At 42.9% G+C, this 19153-nt stretch overlaps 1 protein-coding gene and 1 long non-coding RNA gene across 32 annotated transcripts in view; one reads left to right on the forward strand and one right to left on the reverse strand.

The window, feature by feature from the left end:
• Window positions 1-19153, reverse strand: part of LOC138743288 (protein Jade-1-like) — a 199850-nt gene that overhangs the window by 57871 nt on the left and 122826 nt on the right. For all 31 annotated transcript variants that reach the window (XM_069898402.1, XM_069898377.1, XM_069898381.1 and 28 more), the window contains 2 exons: window positions 13082-13579; window positions 6330-6447 (listed from right to left, as the gene is read on the reverse strand). In XM_069898402.1, the coding sequence (XP_069754503.1) occupies window positions 6330-6447; window positions 13082-13579 (616 nt within the window). The remainder of the gene's footprint in view (window positions 1-6329; window positions 6448-13081; window positions 13580-19153) is intronic.
• LOC138743291 (uncharacterized) overlaps window positions 1-19153 on the forward strand; it is a 48795-nt gene that overhangs the window by 7732 nt on the left and 21910 nt on the right. Inside the window, exons 2-4 of the long non-coding RNA XR_011344785.1 lie at window positions 124-200; window positions 7357-8818; window positions 12881-12924. This is a non-coding gene — a long non-coding RNA (uncharacterized lncRNA). The remainder of the gene's footprint in view (window positions 1-123; window positions 201-7356; window positions 8819-12880; window positions 12925-19153) is intronic.

Consider the following 19153-nt stretch of genomic DNA (forward strand, 5'->3'; position numbering starts at 1 on the left):
TTTCTAAATAAATTTTGTTGCAAATAAGAGGAATTTGTGGTGATAGAGGAGGAACCCCTTCGTTTACTAATCTGAGTCACATCTATGCAATTTTGTAATCTTAACCATTTATTTTTTTGGCAGGTTGAATCAGTGACATCTACGTTGCAGGCTGTATCTGACCTTTCACAGCTGAGCTGGTCCACAGAGGTAATCTGGAAGTATGTCCAGTTGTCTTTCATCCACTGGACATTCCAGTTAGTGGTGAAGGAAGTCCTGAGGAATCAAGGAGTTCAGCATGGCATTAAAAGATCTGTGATGTTTTGCAACTGGTTGTTGCAGCAAAGCTTCAGAATGTTGTGGGAACTTTGAAAAAAAACCCAGGTGCAAAAAAATTAGCATAAACAAATGTTCGGGGAATTCCTTCAATAAAGTTTGAATGCACCATGGTACTGAAAGGCTGGTTATGAGTGTAGTTTCAAACCCAGGATTTTACCATTGACAGGCTTGAACAACATGAATAGATACATGTTCCATAAGATTTAAAAACATGTATTAAACTTAAAAAATAAATCTAAATTCAATGCAAGTGGTTCGATATTTAGTTATCAGTTAAAGCTGCAATTGATGAAATGGTGATTGAATGATGGTTATACTTGGTTATCCACTTTGGAATGAAAAATGGAAGATCAGATTATTTAAATGGAAAACAATTGCAGCATGCTGTGTGCAGAAGGACCTGGGAGTTCTTGTGCATAAATCGCAAAAGGTTGGTTTGAAGGTGCAGTAGGCTATCAATTAGGCAAATGGCCTTCACTGCGAGAGGGATTGAATTTAGGAGCAGGGAGATTATGCTGCAACTGTACAAGGTACTGGTGAGGCCGTATCTGGAGTACTACAAATAATTCTGGCCTCCTTACATGGGCTTTGGAGGCAGTGCAGAGGAGGTTCACCTGGTTGATTCCAGAGATGAGAGGGTTAGCCTATGAGGAGAGATTGAGTCATCTGGGACAATACTCACTGGAATTTGGAAAAATGAGAGGTGATCTTATAGAAATGTATACAATTATGAAAGCCATAGATAAAATAGAGGTAGGTAAGTTGTTTCCATTCATGGAGGAGACTAGAACTAGGGGACATAGCCTCAAGATCCAGGGTAGTAGACTTAAGACAGAGAGGAGGAGAAATTGCTTTTCCCAGAAGCTGGTGAATCTATGGACTTCGTGACCCACTGGAGCAGTGGAGGCAACCTCAATACATATATTTTAGACAAGGTTGGGTAGATTTTTATATAGGAAGGAAATTAAAGGATATGGGGAAAAAGCAGGTAGGTGGAGAAGAGCCTATCATCAGATCAGCCATGCTCTCATTGATGGAGCAGGCTTGATGGGCCCCAATACTTATTCCTTCTCCTATTTGTTACATCCTTCTGTAACTCCTGGGAGACCTGGTATGGTAGGTAGGCAGCATGGAGGGAGAGGGAAGAAAAGCCATAAGACAATACTTCTTCACCCATTCTCCATCTAATGGCTATAAATCAACAGCCCTCTGTTTTTTTAACTTCTTTCCTTAAACCACCTTCTGCTCCAGAAAGCACTTTTCAGAGACCTTTCATCCATGTTTCTGGTTAGCTGAGCTAATATTTCCTATATTCAAGTTTACTATCAGTTTACTTTTGATGGCACTCCTCCGATATTTCTCTTTGGGATTTTTCACTAAGTTAAAAGTACTTTGAAATTTAAGGGATACAAGTGAACTGACTATGATCTGCATCTTTTCTCTGTCTTTTAAACCAATAACAACTGGGATTTATTTGGTTTATTTAAGCATCTCAAAGAATGTCACAAAAACATTACCAAACAAAATGTAGTACCAAAACACGATAGAGCCAATACGGTTAAAGGAGCGATCTTAAGGATGGTCTTGAGGAAGACAGAGAGATTTAGGGAAGAAATTACATGTTAAATGGTACTAATTAGTTTTCAGAGACTTAGGTGCTTTTCTGAAAAATATAGCATGTGGGTTTGCGCGAAAGCGGCACTGTGATTCTGGGAGAATATTCTCGGCGACACTAGGTATTATTCTATTTACGAGAATCCTAGCGAAGATTTTGCCTGCAATGGAGAGAAGCGTGATTCCCCTGTAGTTTGAGCAGTCTGATTTCTCGCCTTTGTTTTTGTACAGGGTGATGATGGTGGCATCACGAAGATCCTGAGGCAGTTTACCTTGGTCCCAACAAAGCTTGAAAAACTCATGCAGTTTGACATGCAGAGTTTTGCCGCCAGCCTTCCAGACCTCTGGGAGGATTCCATCCATACCTGCTGCTTTGCCCCTTTTCAGTTGTTCGTTTGCCTTATATGTTTCATCCTGGGTGAGGACCTCATCCAGCTCTAGCCTTAGGGGCTGTTGAGGGAGCTGGAGCAGGGCGGAATCTTGGACTGAGCGGTTGGCACTGAAAAGAGATTGGAAGTGTTCTGACCATCGGTTGAGGATGGAGATCTTGTCGCTGAGGAGGACTTTGCCGTCTGAGCTGCGCAGCGGGTTTTGGACTTGGGGTGAGGGGCCGTACACAGCCTTTAGAGCCTCGTAGAAACCCCTGAAGTCGCCAATGTCCGCGCTGAGCTGGATTCATTTGGCGAGGCTAGTCCATCACTCATTTTGGATCTCCCGGAGTTTGCGCTGAAGATGGCTGCATGCGCGACGGAAGGCTTGTTTCTTCTCTGGACAGGACGGCTTTGTCAGGTGAGCCTGGTGGGCAGCTCGCTTCTTTGCCAGCAGCTCCTGGATTTCCTGGCTGTTTTCATCGAACCAGTCCTTGTTTTTCCTGGAGGAGAAGCCCAGTACCTCTTCAGTGGATTGCAGTATGGTAGTCTTTAACTGATCCCAGAGGGTTTCAGGGGACGGGTCCGTGAGGCGGATTGCATCGTCGAGCTTTGCTTTGAGGTTTGCCTGGAAGTTTCCTCTCGCTTCGTCTGACTGCAGGTTTCCAACACTGAACCTCTTTCTGGGGGCTTTACTGTTCCTGGGCTTTGGCTTGAAGTGAAGGTTGAGCTTGCAGCAAACCAGCCGGTGGTCAGTGTGGCATTCCGCGCTGGGCATGACTCTGGTGTGGAGCACATCTCGTTTGTCACTTTCTCGCACCAGGATGTAGTCCAGGAGGTGCCAGTGTTTGGATCGGGGATGCATCCAGGTAGTCTTAAGGCTGTCCCTCTGCTGAAAAAAGGGTGTTTGTAATGACAAGCCGCTGTTCTGCGCAGAGCTCCAACAGGAGGCGCCCATTGTCATTGCACTTGCCGACGCCATGCTTGCCCAGGATTCCTGGCCAGGTTTCTGAGTCTTTGCCGACGCGAGCGTTGAAGTCGCCAAGGATGACAACCTTGTCGGCTGTAGGGGTGCGTTGGATGAGGTTGCGTAGGTCAGTGTAGAACTTGTCCTTTTCTGCTGGTTCCGTCTGGAGGGTTGGAGCATAGACACTGATGAGGGTGATGCAACGCTTGTTTTGAAGGGGGAGTCGCATGGACATAATTCGGTCCGAGTGGCCTGTCGGAAGGTTTTCGAGTTTGGAGGCAATGAACTACTGACATGGTCAGTTTGGAGGCAATGAACTACTGACATGGTCATGAACAAAGGAACTACTGACATGGTCTTTGCCCTCAGACAGCTCCAAGAAAAGTGCAGAGAACAAAACAAAGGACTCTACATCACCTTTGTTGACCTCACCAAAGCCTTCGACATCGTGAGTAGGAAAGGGCTCTGGCAAATACTAGAGCGCATCGGATGCCCCCCAAAGTTCCTCAACATGATTATCCAACTGCACGAAAACCAACAAGGTCAGGTCAGATACAGAAATGAGCTCTCTGAACCCTTCTCCATTAACAATGGCGTGAAGCAAGGCTGTGTTCTCGCACCAACCCTCTTTTCAATCTTCTTCAGCATGATGCTGAACCAAGCCATGAAGGACCTCAACAATGAAGACGCTGTTTACATCCGGTACCGCACGGATGGCAGTCTCTTCAATCTGAGGCGCCTGCAAGCTCACACCAAGACACAAGAGCAACTTGTCCGTGAACTACTCTTTGCAGACGATGCCGCTTTAGTTGCCCATTCAGAGCCAGCTCTTCAGCGCTTGACGTCCTGTTTTGCGGAAACTGCCAAAATGTTTGGCCTGGAAGTCAGCCTGAAGAAAACTGAGGTCCTCCATCAGCCAGCTCCCCACCATGACTACCAGCCCCCCCACATCTCCATCGGGCACACAAAACTCAAAACGGTCAACCAGTTTACCTATCTCGGCTGCACCATTTCATCCGATGCAAGGATCGACAACGAGATAGACAACAGACTCGCCAAGGCAAATAGCGCCTTTGGAAGACTACACAAAAGAGTCTTGAAAAACAACCAACTGAAAAACCTCACAAAGATAAGCGTATACAGAGCCGTTGTCATACCCACACTCCTGTTCGGCTCCGAATCATGGGTCCTCTACCGGCATCACCTACGGCTCCTAGAACGCTTCCACCAGCGTTGTCTCCACTCCATCCTCAACATTCATTGGAACGCTTTCATCCCTAACGTCGAAGTACTCGAGATGGCAGAGGTCGACAGCATCGAGTCCACGCTGCTGAAGATCCAGCTGCGCTGGGTGGGTCACGTCTCCAGAATGGAGGACCATCGCCTTCCCAAGATCGTGTTATATGGCGAGCTCTCCACTAGCCACCGTGACAGAGGTGCACCAAAGAAAAGGTACAAGGACTGCCTAAAGAAATCTCTTGGTGCCTGCCACATTGACCACCGCCAGTGGGCTGATATCGCCTCAAACTGTGCATCTTGGCGCCTCACAGTTTGGCGGGCAGCAACCTCCTTTGAAGAAGACCGCAGAGCCCACCTCACTGACAAAAGGCAAAGGAGGAAAAACCCAACACCCAACCCCAACCAACCAATTTTCCCCTGCAACCGCTGCAACCGTGTCTGCCTGTCCCGCATCGGACTTGTCAGCCACAAACGAGCCTGCAGCTGACGTGGACATTTACCCCCTCCATAAATCTTCGTCCGCGAAGCCAAGCCAAAGAAAAGAAAAATAGCATGTGGGTACAAAGAACTAATTAGGAAGGAAAATAAAGGTATGGCTTTTATTGCAACTATATTGGAATAAACAAGGAGGGAAATCTTGCTACAAATAAACAGCGCTTTCGAAAGACTGTACTCAGACAACTGTAATTTTGGTCCTTCGAAAGAAATATGTGGCCTAAAATCAATTTGTATCAATAATCAACAGTAGTTAACAGTAGGAATGTAATCTTAGGCTGAAGAGAGATATTGATACGTTGGTGAAATGGCAGATGGAAGTTAATCTAGACAAATGTCGTGATGCATTTTGGGAGTACTAATGGGGCCACGATGAACAGTAGGGTCTCAGGGAATATTGAAGAACAAAGGAACATTGGAGTACTAGATCCTTGAAGATGGCAACAGAGGCAGAAAATGTGGCTAAGAAATCATATAGAAGACTGCCCTTCATTAAATGGGCATTGAATACTGAGGTAGGGATATTGTGCTCCAACTTTATAAAGCTTTGGTCAAACCTCAGCTGGAGTATTGCATGTAGTGCTGTTCAGCATGCTACAGCAAGAATGTGATAGCACTGGAGAGGGTGCAAAGGAAATTCACTGGGACAGCGCCTAGGATGGAGCACTTCAGTTAGAAACTAGGTCTCTCCCTTCTCAGTGAACATGACTGATAAAATTATGAGGGGTGTAGATTAGGTGGAATGCAGAAAACGTGCCACCAATATACAGGTAGATACAACTAAAGGGAAGACTTAGAGAGGATACAAGGGAGAACTTCTTCACCCAGAATGGCAAGTACTGGAATGCATTGCCTGAAAGATTGGTTGAAGCTGGGCCACCGACACCATTTAAAAGGTGTCTAGATAAGCATTTGAATTGTTTTGAAATACAGGGCTATGGACAAAGCTCAGAGATGGGATGAATCCTGAAGGGTACCTACTGATTAGTGTGGATGTTGAGCCAAATGGCCTGTCTCCATGCTGTATGACCCTATGCCTCTAGCAGAATATTTGCTTAGAAAAGAGGATAAAGAATGGAGACTAATAATAGAATGCTGGAAGATCTCAACAGGTCAAGAAAATATGTGGAGGCAAAATATGTAGGTTAATGTTTCAGGACAAGATTCTGCAATCGTCCCAAAGCAGGGTCTCGACCTGAAACATCGACTTGTACCTTTTGCCTTTCAGATGAAGCTTGACCCCGAGTTCTTCCAGTGTTCCAGATTCCAGTATCGGCACTCTCTTTTGTCTTCATACAACAAAGACACCTGCCTCTGCACTGACCTACCTTGGAGGAGATTTTCTTCCAATAGTTTGGTTTGATGGTGAAATATTTGTTCCTGGAGCCTGGAGACAGATCGCTTCATTTTCTCTCTCCGTGTCACCATGTAGCAAAGATTTCTCACCTGTTAAATCAAACAAGTACATGATTACCCTTTGCACATTTATGCTTTATATGTCAGAATGCCACAGCTTGACACACGATTAAACTGGACGGAGTACAATGGCTCTGATCACAAAGATGTAAAAAGCTTTCACACAACCACAGAGCTTCTGGAAAGATTTAATCATCACATGAAAAATAACCTTTGATCACACCTTAAATACGAGTTGACATATATGTTGTGGAACGGATTTTGAAAGAGCACTCAGGAACAATGGAAAACTGAAAGGACACAGGTTATTGTTAAATGGATAGAAATATCTTTGTCTTAAGTAATTTTGTAGAGTTGAGGGAGACAGGTTGTTATTTTGGTTCTAAGGTGCTGAATGAGCCCTAAGTGGAACCTGCTCTCTCTGGGCCAAGTGATCCAGATGCTGTTTATGATGGTGGTTGGCTTGCATGGGAATCAGTTTCCGAGACAGAGGTCAGGAACTTGATCTGGATTCTGATGTTGAACTAAATCTTCCAAATTTGTCATTCCTTACAGGAAATATTTTCAATTTTAACCTTGAAGGCAAAGGAGCAGTCAACATTTTAGGTCAAGACCCTGAATTAGAACTGAATGTGTAAGAGAAGGTATAGAATTATACAGGAGTGAGAGAACATAGAAAAGACCAAGGTTTGGGCTGGGGGGGGGGGGGGGGGGGGGCGGGGGGTGAGAGGGCAGGAAAATGATTGACAGATAGAGCCAAGGGAGGGAATGGAGGGGAGAGACTGCTGGATGATAAATGGAAACAGATAAAAATAAAAGGACTCAGCAGGTTGGCTAGAAAAACCAGAAAGGAAAAACAGCCCCAAGGAATTAACTCTGTTCTTTCTCCTATAATTGCTGCCTAACCTGAATATTTACAGTATTTTTTGTTGCCCTCAGAGAAGTGGCTGATCTTTGAGGATTCTAAACTATTTGGGACAGTGTGAAGACCAGAAGAGATGTTACTTTTTCCGAACTCCACATAATGGACTGACCGGTATAAACAGTTTTTGTTGGACATTTAGCACAGAAACAAGCTCTTTTAGCCCTCGAGCCCATGCAGCCCAATTAATCTACAACCCCGGTATGTTTTGAAGGGGAGTAGTGTAGTGCGCGTCGAAAGAACCAAAGACTTGTTGATCCAAACCAAGGCTTTTATTAACTAAAAGACTGGAGAATATCACAAGTAGGTCGACCAGTCCAGAATGACCTGGTCTGGCTAGGAGCAATCCTTTAAGACCTGCCAGTAGGTGTGGCTACACTTTCAGCCAATCACAGTCATCCTACACTACCATCTGTACATAGACACATTGGTGATAGATCTGTACTATCACAAGTAGGAAACCAGAGCACCCGGAGGAAACCCACAGAGATAGGGGAGAACGTACAAACTCCTTACACATGGTGCTGGATTTAAACACTGGTTGCTGGTGTCGTAACAACGTTACGTTAATCGCTATGTTAACGCTATAGCCCTGGGAGCAAATGCCCATGCCAAGTGAAGATGATTTACAGAAGAATGAAATATAGAGGGAGGGGAAAAAACAATCTGGAGACACCTTGGTTAAATTAATGACATGATGCTGGAGAAACTCAGCAGGTCAAACAGTGTCCTTTATATAGCAAAAATAAAAATACAAAACCAACATTTCGGGCTTGAGCCGCTCATCAACAAACTAACGGAACATGGAACAAAATATTCAGCGTCAATTTGAAATTTACCGTACAGATTTAAGACGGATATTAAAAGCATGTAGCTGTCTAATAATGATGCCACAATGTCCTATAAATAAGCAAATGAGTAATAAAAAACTGTTGTGCCATCATGATTAATAAACAGTAATATGGTAAGAGTATAATTATAGATGTACAATGATCTATAAATGTTTGCTTATTATGTTAAATCTGATCAGTTATATCAATCGTTAAAGGCAGATGGGCTTGTGTTGTGAATGTTAAAGATAGTGATTTGCAGTGTGATTTTCAAATATTAAAGAATATGATCATTCGAATGGTCAGCCCTGTGAGCATTGAAGGCTGTTAGCGGTGACAATGTTACTACACCGTTACCCCAATATTGCAGGATAGTTAACGTCATGCAAGAGCTGATATGCAAAATACTTTTAAAATGCCACAAATTCAAAAGGTTTGACGTGATAGTATAGTCTCCAGCGAGTTAACAGTTCATGTTTCAATTTTGATACAAGTATGATAAGTGGCATATAAGTAGGATGGATGGGTTGATGAGCTCCAACAGTGACAAAAAGATTGGCATTTAGAAATGCACAGAAATCACCTTCTGTTTCTTTTTATGGAAAGATCTACAATCAGTAATCATTAATAAACTGGTGGGTAGCTCATGGTGAGTGGCCTTTGGTTCTATACTGAATAACATTTTGAGGATGGGAGTTAAATACTGCTGCTCTTGATCATAAAATATTAACAATGCACTAAAAGTTTAGAGCCTCCGATTTCATTCATTAACGAACAGCTGCTGAACTCAGTTGTGATAAAGGTCTTTGCAACATCTAAAATAAATTATAGATTGTGCACTCAGTTGTGATAAAGGTCGAGCATCTAAAATAAAATTATAGATTGTGGGCCCATCAAGGTTCAGGATGCCTAGTGAGGAAGCAGAACGATTTTGAACTAAATGCATTAATTATGCAGACCATCTTAACAGTTTGGCTACTGAATAAAAATGCCTCAAAACTAGGCAAGATTTCCTCCGCATTTTAATGGAACAAAGGAGTAGGCTGCACTCCTCCTTGTTAAGCCTTGTCAGCAGGAGATGTGGGCTGAATAATTGTGGCAACAACATTATAACTTTCTCTGTGTCTCCCTTTCTGCCTCATAGTATTCTACGTGTGAACATAGACTTACTAAATTTGTTCTTTTGTACTGCGAAATGTAAATGCCCTCATAAAGAGGATGGTGATTTTGTTGTAAAAGCACAGATAAAAATTCTACTTGCTATATCTTATTAAATTTCTACTGAATTTGTATTATTGGGCACATCTTTTGATAATAAGCCTCAGGCTGTATGATTCACCATAAAGAATACTCTCTATTAGTGATGTCGGAGGTTTTCCCTCCAGATGAAACAATGACACAGATGATGACAAAATGTAACACCACACTCTCATCTCACTTCTGTTTTGTATTTGAATGCCAACCAGTCAAATGCTGAAAGAACATCCTTGCTTGGATTCCAAACTATGATTTCAGAACTTCTAAGCTTGCCAGCCTGCCAATGTAAATACGCCCCCATACTGTATACATGGGGAGCGGAAATATAATTTTCAGCGAGTGATATTCAGCTCCACCCTTCTTCCAAGAAAATGATCTTCAACAGCAAATTGCTGGGGATTTCATGATCGATCCTCACGTATGGGAAATCTTTCCTACAATTTCCATGTTCAAAAGATATTTGGACAAATGGGAAGGATATAGAAAAATATGAACCAAATGCAAGCAAATAGGACTAGACCAGAGTGCCTACAAGTTGGGCCAAAGGGTCTGTTCTGTGCAGTATAATTCCCATGAATTTGACATATGGTTGGGGATTTGGCAAAGAGTGGTAACCAACAATGACACCAAGCATCAACGCATCCTCTTTTCACTTGATGACAAGTTATAGGACTGATTAAAACCAAAAGAATATACAGTCATCAAACAAAATGGATTTCAAAGTATGAGCTTTACTATGTTGCAAAACCTTCTTGTACTACATCCTATTCTCCCAGCTGAAAGAAACATTTTAAGAAATTTATACTAGGCTGCTTATACAGATTGAACCTCTATTATCTGGCGCTCTGTGGTCCGGCACGTTTTGAATCTGCCGCCATTAGTACAGTCTCCTTCCAGACAGCGCGGGACTCGATTTGCTGATGTTGTAAAGATTGAATCTGCTGTGATCAGGAACAGGGCTCGAGTCCTGTGCGGTCTCTAAGGAGTTTGTACTAACATCCAGATCGCAGGCACGGTAAAGGTTGAATCCGCCATGATCGGGTTCGAGCTCCGCACTGTCTATAAGGAGTTTGTACTAATGGCGGCAGATTCAGCTTTTTACACGCCAGTCATCGGGACCAGAATTCGGGTCCCATGCTGTCTGTAAGGAGTTTGTACCAACTTCCCGAACTGTGGCACTGTAAAGGTGCTGCGCTAACCGCTACACTAACCGTGCCACCCCACAGTATTATTTCCTGTTCTACCTTTGATATGTTTATACGCGGGGTTCCCTTAGGGCTCAATTTCTGTTTTCTGGCATTTTCTGTGGTCCAGCAATGGCAAGGTCCCAACGTTGCCAGTTTGAAGAGGTTCATCCTGCACTTTCTTGCTCTCCTACACTTATCTTTCAAGCTATAAAGCACAGCTATCATTCTGGTTTCCATTTCTAAAGGTCAACTATTATTTTCTTGGGCACTGAAGTTCTGTGGATCAAACAACAGTGTATCAAGAATAACCTTTTGCACAATGTGTGCAGCAAAGTTAATGACTCCCCTTGTTGCACCCAGGGCATTGACTGTGTACATTGCTTTCCATACTTGTTCAGAAATACACATGCATTCAACATCAGCTCTCCTAATGCATTAACTGATGTGTTTTTTTCTGATTCAGTAATTTCTAAATGACTATTCTGTAAATGACATCAAAAACAAGGGCATTTGTTTTTCATTACAAAGTTAGCAATTAAACATAATGAAGCATTACATCCTGTGTTTGATCTCTAGACCACTTATAATATTATTAAAAAAGGTGCGTGTCTGATCTCATTTCATTCACAGAGCAACCTCTGTAATTACGTGACACTCCACTTTGAATTATGCAATGATAATAAACTATTTATTCTCCTATATTCATTTTGTGAGTTTATGATGTGTGCCCATTGTAAGTAAATTCTGTTCAGGGCAGCAGGCAACAAGTTCATTTTCCAAATTTCCCTGTGAATTTGGGATGCGCTTTATACCATTTATGTAATTTCCTTATCTTTCCAATACCTTCCCTTCGCCTCATCATCCACCCCCTCTTGCATAGTTGATGACATCAATAATGTTATAAGGAGCTACGGTCATGACTGAGTTGGATGACATCATGACTGAAGGAGGAAGGGATGACGGAGGGGCAGTGGGAAGTAGTACAAAAAGATAAGGGAAATTAATTACCAATTCAATGTAACTAGACACTCCCTTAATCCAAACCTTTTTTTTTGCACTATTTATCACTTTTTACCCACCTATTCTTGTTGGGTTTTGCATTTGCAAGTCCTGGTAACCCTCTGTCATATTAGCATGCAGTATTTCAATGAGCCTAGATATAGAATGTTCACAGGCTCCTTCACTCCAGGAGACTGCACCCCAAATCATTCAACATTCATGTGTTTTTAAGTCAAAATTTTGCTTCCACTGGTCAGGGACACTGGTTCATTATAATGTCCCCAGTGTTGCACAATCTTGGATTTTACAATGCCATCCACCCATTGCATGCGTCTATGAATACTGAGAATCAAGACAATTGGGATTCACTCATGCTATGTGATGATATGAATCAACAGTAGCATTAGGGCCTCTCAACTTCTCGAGCCTCCTCTCTGCTGCTTAAGATCACGGCTGATATGACTGCAACTGCAGGTTAACATTCCCATCTACCTGAAGTTTTCATTTACCCCCGGGCCATCAAATATCTTTCTACACCTGCTTATGGACCAAAGATTAGCTGAACCACAATTGTACAAATTTAAATCTCCTACACAAGTTGGCCCAAGGAGAAAGCAAATGCAAGAAGAGGGTCAGCCAAGGGAACATTCCAAATTGGAATTACTTGGAAAATTTATACCAAGAAACTGAAAGAAACATGATAGTTTCTACAGGTAGCTCATAAACTCAATATTCTGTGGGAAAATAATGTTCTGCAAAATACAGGGTACTGTTGGACAAGAGACTCATAAGCACAGATCATTCCTTATAGAGCTTATTGATTTTTCACTTGAGAGCTATAAGCAACTGGCTGCTGAAGAGACATTACTAGACCGTGTATGTCAAGTGAATTAAGTATACTTGATTCACTAATCTCATGGCTGGTGAGTCCAGCAGGAGGTCAGTGCCAGGCAGAGAAGTTGAATGTAGGATGTTGGATGGATAGCAGTTCCTTACTTAGTTTATTCCTCAATCCCAGCTGTGGTTTTGCCATAAGTACCTTGGCAGTTCCTCTTAAATGTGTAAACCGGGTTATGCAAAGCACTTGCAGTCAAGTGATGAATTATTGCAAAGGAGCACTCTGAAGTAATTACCCAGTTAATAAAAACAAGAGGGATGTGGTGGGGAGACATAATCAAGGAGAGCTGCTCTTTCCAACACTTTACTCCCAACTTTCAACTTTTTCTCTGCAATTTAACCTGGTCTATCCCCATCTCTTCTTAATTTAGATGAAAAGTATTCAACTTGAAAAGTTAACTGTTCCACAGATCCAGTTAAGTATCTCCAGCATTTTTCATTTTATTTCATATTTATAGTATATCCATGATCTTACTTTTAAATTAATAATTATATAATGGTTGTTAATGCGAGATTCAACAATGACACAGTAGCATGTGTTTGATGTATTTAACTTTAAATTTCAAACTCACCCTCTCCAAATCTTGACGAAGGTGGGTGAAAAGCCGTAATCTTCGGTACAACATGTCCTGCTCCTGCTGGGCAAGATTGTCCACTTGATCAGTTTTTGGAGCCAGGAGAGGTTTGTTGAAATTTGACTTCCTTTTAAGTCTCCAGTACTGGTAGAAAAAATCCACCAAGGCATCAGACATCTGCAGTTGCTGGGCCACATCTGTGGGCTTCACCAGTTCATAGAACTCTTCCTCAAGCTGCTGCAGCTTCTGCTTCCTCAGGCTTGCTTTCTCCAAGTCCAACTCACTCTGATTCACCTCTGCTACCCCGTCAGTGACCACGGTGAGCTGCCGGACCTCATCCCGTTTGATTGAGCAGGTCGTGGGAGTGCTGCTGTGCTCCAGGCAGTAGGACTTGAACTTGACTTCATCATTCTCCGCAAGAATAGTCCTCATTTCCAAATTACGGTCAAATGCACAAGTCACATGGAATGCTGTTATACAGGAAGCCATTGAACACTAGAGAGAGAGAAAAGGTCAATTCCAAAGTGGTTAATGCTTCATTTTAACTTTATGTTAATACTTCCGGAAAGATTTTACCCATTTAATGTTTATTGATTCTGCAAAGGTTTTATTTCCCATTCATCAGGTGAAAACATCTTCCTTCCATTCACAGTTCACTGATAAAACTATGTAACACACAGATTAAAATATGATCACAAGCTTCAAGTAAAATGATAGACTCATGAAATTTACCGGTGAAGAAACATACTTCTTTGATTACAAGTTTACGATTAACATTTCACTATTCAGAAGCGAACAGGTTTAGCGTGAAGTGTCTAATAATTTAAAGTGGTAGAATAAAAAGCTTCAACATTTGGCACGACTTCAATATTCTCTGATCCAACATATGTGCTCCAATTTCTATTTTTTAATTAGTGGGTTGGAAACTACTTCACTTGAAATGGAAATTATTTTTTTTTACCTCCTAACTCCCCAAACTGTAGTCAAAGTTGCCAAAGCAGAACATCAGGAACTTCTTTGAGAAAGACCAATAAAGTAATTTATCATATCAAAATGAAACATTGGTTAGGGTATCTTTATCTTTGCTACATAAAGAATGCTGTGTGACTTGCTGAGTTTATACAGCATTTTTGTGTAAACTACAATCACAGCGTCTGAACATTGGAGTTAAACAAGAAAATATAAGATTTTGTTTACATATTGCTTGATTTTACAAATAACTTTTAATACACAAGTAATGCTCAAATCCTTTTTTTATAATTTAAGGCACATAACATCCTTTGTTGTTCAGATAGAAGCTACACTGGCAGCGTCACAAACATCTGATATCTCATGAAGTAATGCTAATTTCAGATCAACTGACTGGAGGCCTTAATCACCTCCACTAGCCAGTGAGGGATGCTCTTCAAATAATGAGGATACCACTGAGTGTAAAATAAGATTGACTTATTTCATCGCTGCCATGTAATTCAGCCATTACATGATGATGTAACCATGATTTTTACGTCAGTTCTCTTTTCCTGATGATGTGTTTACAACTCTGTGCTCTGAATGTGGGACATTGAAAAATACGAACCATGTTGTACTTGTGTAACAAAACATCGACTTGACTCTTGCCATTCTCTCGCAGCCTGCATGGGATTACTGGGTGAGACACCATTGTGATTCCTTGAACAGGGTAGTGTGACAATACAGTGATCATTTCCAATTGGTTGACATGGTTCCACAGAGGCTTCATCAATTTCTTGCATTGCTATATCTTGGAATGGTCAATTGATTCTTCAATGGTACGAATATTGACCATTTTCCAATGTCAACTAGCCCACACTCCCCGTCCTCCCTTCTCTCAATCCCCTTCCTCCACCCAGTATTATTCCTCTCCCCCACCTGGTTCCATCTGCCCTTCAACCTTCCTTTTTTATCAGATTCCAACATCTGCAGCCTCTTGTGTCTCTACTTTCCAGCTTCTGTCTCCACTTTCACCCTCCCTTCCCCACCTCGTTCTACCAGCCCTTTTACTCTCTTGACTTATCTGATGTCACCAACAAGTTGCAGTGTCCCAGCTCCACCCTCCCCTTTGCTCACTTGGCTCCACTGCCCAACATGCCTATCCTCACTTGGTTCCACAAATATCCTGCGTTGCCCCTTCCTCTCACTTCTATATGATATCTCTCTACACTCTCAGTCATAATCCACAGACCCAACCCAAAATGTAGTTGAACAAGAAAGTCTGCAGAAGTTGGGGTTGAGTGCAATACACAAACATCCTGGGGAAATTCAAGGTTCAAGATTCCTTTATTGTCATGTACAGGTAAATGATCCTTTATCCGGAACCCTTGGAGAACAGTGTGTTCCAAATTTTGGAAAGCTAAATTTAAGCCCACCCAAATTGTGCTGCCGTACCCACCCCCACCCCCTTCCAGTCACCCTGCTGTCTCCCCCCCACCCCCTTCACCTGCCAGACTCGTGCTGTCGGTCCCTCGCCCGCCTGACCCGCGCTGTCAGTCTACCCCTCCTCGCCCGCTCGACTCGCACTACCGGTCTCCTGCCCACCCGACTCGCGCTGCCAGTCTCTCGCCCGCCCGACTCGCGGTGCCGGTCTCCCGGCCGTCGACTCTTGCTGCTAGTCTTCCGCCCTCGCCCACCCAACTCGTGCTGCCGGTCTCCCCCCACCCCCCCACCCCCCCCTCGTCCACCCGACTTGCACCGCCAGTCTCTCAGCCGCCCGTCTCGCTCTACTGGTCTCTCGCCCGCCCGACGCGTGCTGCCACCTCTCTCCCCACTTGCCAGATTTTGGAACTTTCCGGATTTTAGATGTCCGGATAAACGATCGTGTACCTGTAATAACAACAGTGCAATATTACATGGAATTTGCTTCATCTGCTGTAAGGCGGACAGATTTTCCATTGGCAGAAAATGTTTGTAGTCAGAGAAAGAGAAGCAAAAGAGAGTTTCCCCCAGTGTCACTGAGGATTCACCTCCAGCACTGTAACAGCCCCTACAGCCAGTCCAAACCATCAGCAGCCCGAGCTCCAGGTCTGAAACTCCACCACAATCTAGAACCCTTTAGCACCCTGGGCACTTCCTCATATCCCAGTTCCAATACCTGGTACCCCTTCAACCAGTCTCCAGCAGTCTGCCGTAAAGGAAAAAGTAAAAAACCAAACACTGTTGTTGAAGTAAAACACAATGCTGAAGAAACTCAACAGGTCAAGCAGTATACTTTATAGAGCAAAGATAAAGATACATAACCAATGTTTCAGGCTTGAGCCTTTCATCAAGATATAAAGATTCAGAATCTTCAACTAAGCTACTGTGGAACCTGAGTGCCCTTGAAGGCAGCATGCATCATAGTACACCTTCCCTGCTAATCTATATCCTGTTGTAGATTTCAATATTCTTCTTCACAGTCCACAACACCACCAATTTTGATAATCATCTGCAAATTTATGAACTGTGTTAATTACGTTGCCAGGCAAACTGACAAAGTGAATGGCTGGGTCATGGAGAGTGTTGTAGAACAGAGAGACTTGGAGATACTGGTATATAGTTCCAGGGCAGTGAAGGAGGTATTTGGTACGCTTGCCTTTATAATTCTGAGCAGTAAGTACAGGAGAAGGGATGTCAAATTACAACTGTACAAAACCACTCTTGGGAGTATTGTGTGGAGTTGTGGTCACCCGGCTATTGCAAAGATAAAATCAAACTGGAAATGGTGCAGAAAAGTTCATGAGAATTTTACCAGGACTACTTAGCTTGAATTATATGGACGGGCTGAATAGGCTGGGACTGTTCTCTCTGGAACAGAAGTTCAGAGAGGATCTTATGGAGGCTTTTATTACAGCAGGACGTATACAAGGTAAATAGTCATAGTCTTTTTCCCCAATGTAGAAGAACCTAAAACTAGAAACTGCTTCAAACTAAATCAAGTGCACAAGGCCATTCTTTCATGTATGAAGAACATAGATGCATTTTGTAGTGCTGCAGTGTGGAACAAATTCAGTTATGTGGCAGAGGTCAATGGCACATTCTGCATCTGGAATAATACAGAAGCCAAGAAGTTGAGAATGATCAAAGTTCAGATTTATTGTCAGAATAGAAACACAACATCAAATACGACCCTGAGATTCTCTTCACCACGGGCCAGGCAGAATTTCTACTTATCGTTAGTGTAAAGATACATATACAAAAGAGAGAAATGTAAACAAACTGTACAATACAGAAAATAAATATTTAATAATAAATAATGTGCAAAGAGTCCTTAAATGAGTCTCTGACTGAGTTTGTTGTTGAGGAGTCTGATGGTGGAGGGGGAGCAACTGTTCCTGAACCTGGTGGTGCGAGTCCCAGGGGACCTATACCTCTTTCCTGATGGCAGCAGCGAGAACAGAGTGTGTCCTGGGTGGCGTGGATCCGTGAGGATTGCTGCTGCTCTCCATCAACAGCATTCCCTATAGATTTTCTCGATGATGGGGAGAGTTTTGCCTGTGATGTGATGGCTGTGCCCAGGGCTTTTCGCTCAGAAATACAGGTGGCCCCCTTTGCAAGTCATGATGTTGACAGTCAGCACACATCTGTAAAAGTTTGCCAAGACTTTTGATGTCAGACCACACACAAACCTCCACAAACTCATGAGAAAGTAGAGGTGCTGATGTGTTTCCATCACAATGACGTGTATGCTTTGGATTCAGCAAAGGTCCCCTGAAATAGTGATTCCCATGAATTTAAATTTGCTCACCCTCTCTATCTCTGATTCCCATTGCTCACTGGATTTTCCCTTCCTGAAGTCCACAATCAGCTCCTTGTTTTGCTGATGCTGAGTGGAAGATTGTTGCTAATACACAATTCAGCCAAGTTTTCAATCTCGCTCCTGTATGCCAACTCATTGTCTGTTTTTATACAACCCACTGCCGTGGTATCGTCAATAAATTTGTAGATGATTTTATGGTTGTACCGTACCACACAGTCATAGGTGTAAAGTGAATAGAGTAAGGGTCTAAGAACACAATCCTGTGGTGTTCCGGTAACGATGGAGATCGCGGAGATGCTCTCACTAATCCTCATTGATTGTGGTCTTGAAGCTAGGAAACCCAGGATCCAATTACACAGTGGAGAATTGAGCCCCAGGTCTTGGAGTTTGCCAATCAGGGAGGAGGATGGTGGTGTTGAATGTCAAAGTGTAATTGATAAAAAGCACCCTAATGTTTGTGTCTTTTTGACCAGATGTTCCAGGGTTTTGTTGAAAGCCAGTAACATGAGATTTGCTGTAGACCTGTTGTTGCAATAGGCAAATTGGAATGGATCCATGTCACCTCTCAGACAGGAACTGATAAGTTTCAACACAAGCCTCTCAAAACACTTCATCTATGTTGATGTGAGTGCCATTGGTCGATAGTCACTTAGGCAGATTACCACACTCTTCTTGGGTATATCCTCAGATAAAATGACAGTAGAGGATCATGAGGGGACATGGGTGTGAGCAGTCGCCCTTTCTTGTTCTGGAGTCAAATTGGGCAGAGAAGACATTGAGTTCATCTGGGAGTGAAACTTTGTTGCCTCCTAATGCATCAGATTTGGTTTTGTAGCAGGTTATGTCATTTAGGCCCTGCCACAGCTGATGGGTATCCTTTGTTGTTCCTATTTTCATCTGGAAACTCCACCAACTGGAGATCACTTTTTACTGGTCGTTCCTGCCCTTGTAGTGTTCTGGATTTCCAGACTTAAATGCCTGCGATCTGGCTCTCAGCAGTTCTGGATTTCGTTGTTCTTCCAGGGTTGAATTGTTTGGTGGGAACACACTTGTCCACACCTGTTTTTGATAAAGTCTATAATGACCTGGTGCAATCATTCAGATTCTTAGCTGAGCTCTTGAACACCACCCAATCCACTGATTCAAGGCAGTTCTGTAACAATTCTTTTGTGTCCTGCCACCACCAACCCCGGTGTTCTGATCTCTGGAGCCTCTCTTTTTAGGCTCTACATCGACCTCTAGATTTGGAGCAATCCAGGCACACAACTGTCCCATGGAATGTCTCAGTTAATGGAACCTTTTAAATGTGAAATCTGTTA

Source organism: Narcine bancroftii, chromosome 9, assembly GCF_036971445.1.
Source record: "Narcine bancroftii isolate sNarBan1 chromosome 9, sNarBan1.hap1, whole genome shotgun sequence".
Taxonomy (NCBI): domain Eukaryota; kingdom Metazoa; phylum Chordata; class Chondrichthyes; order Torpediniformes; family Narcinidae; genus Narcine; species Narcine bancroftii.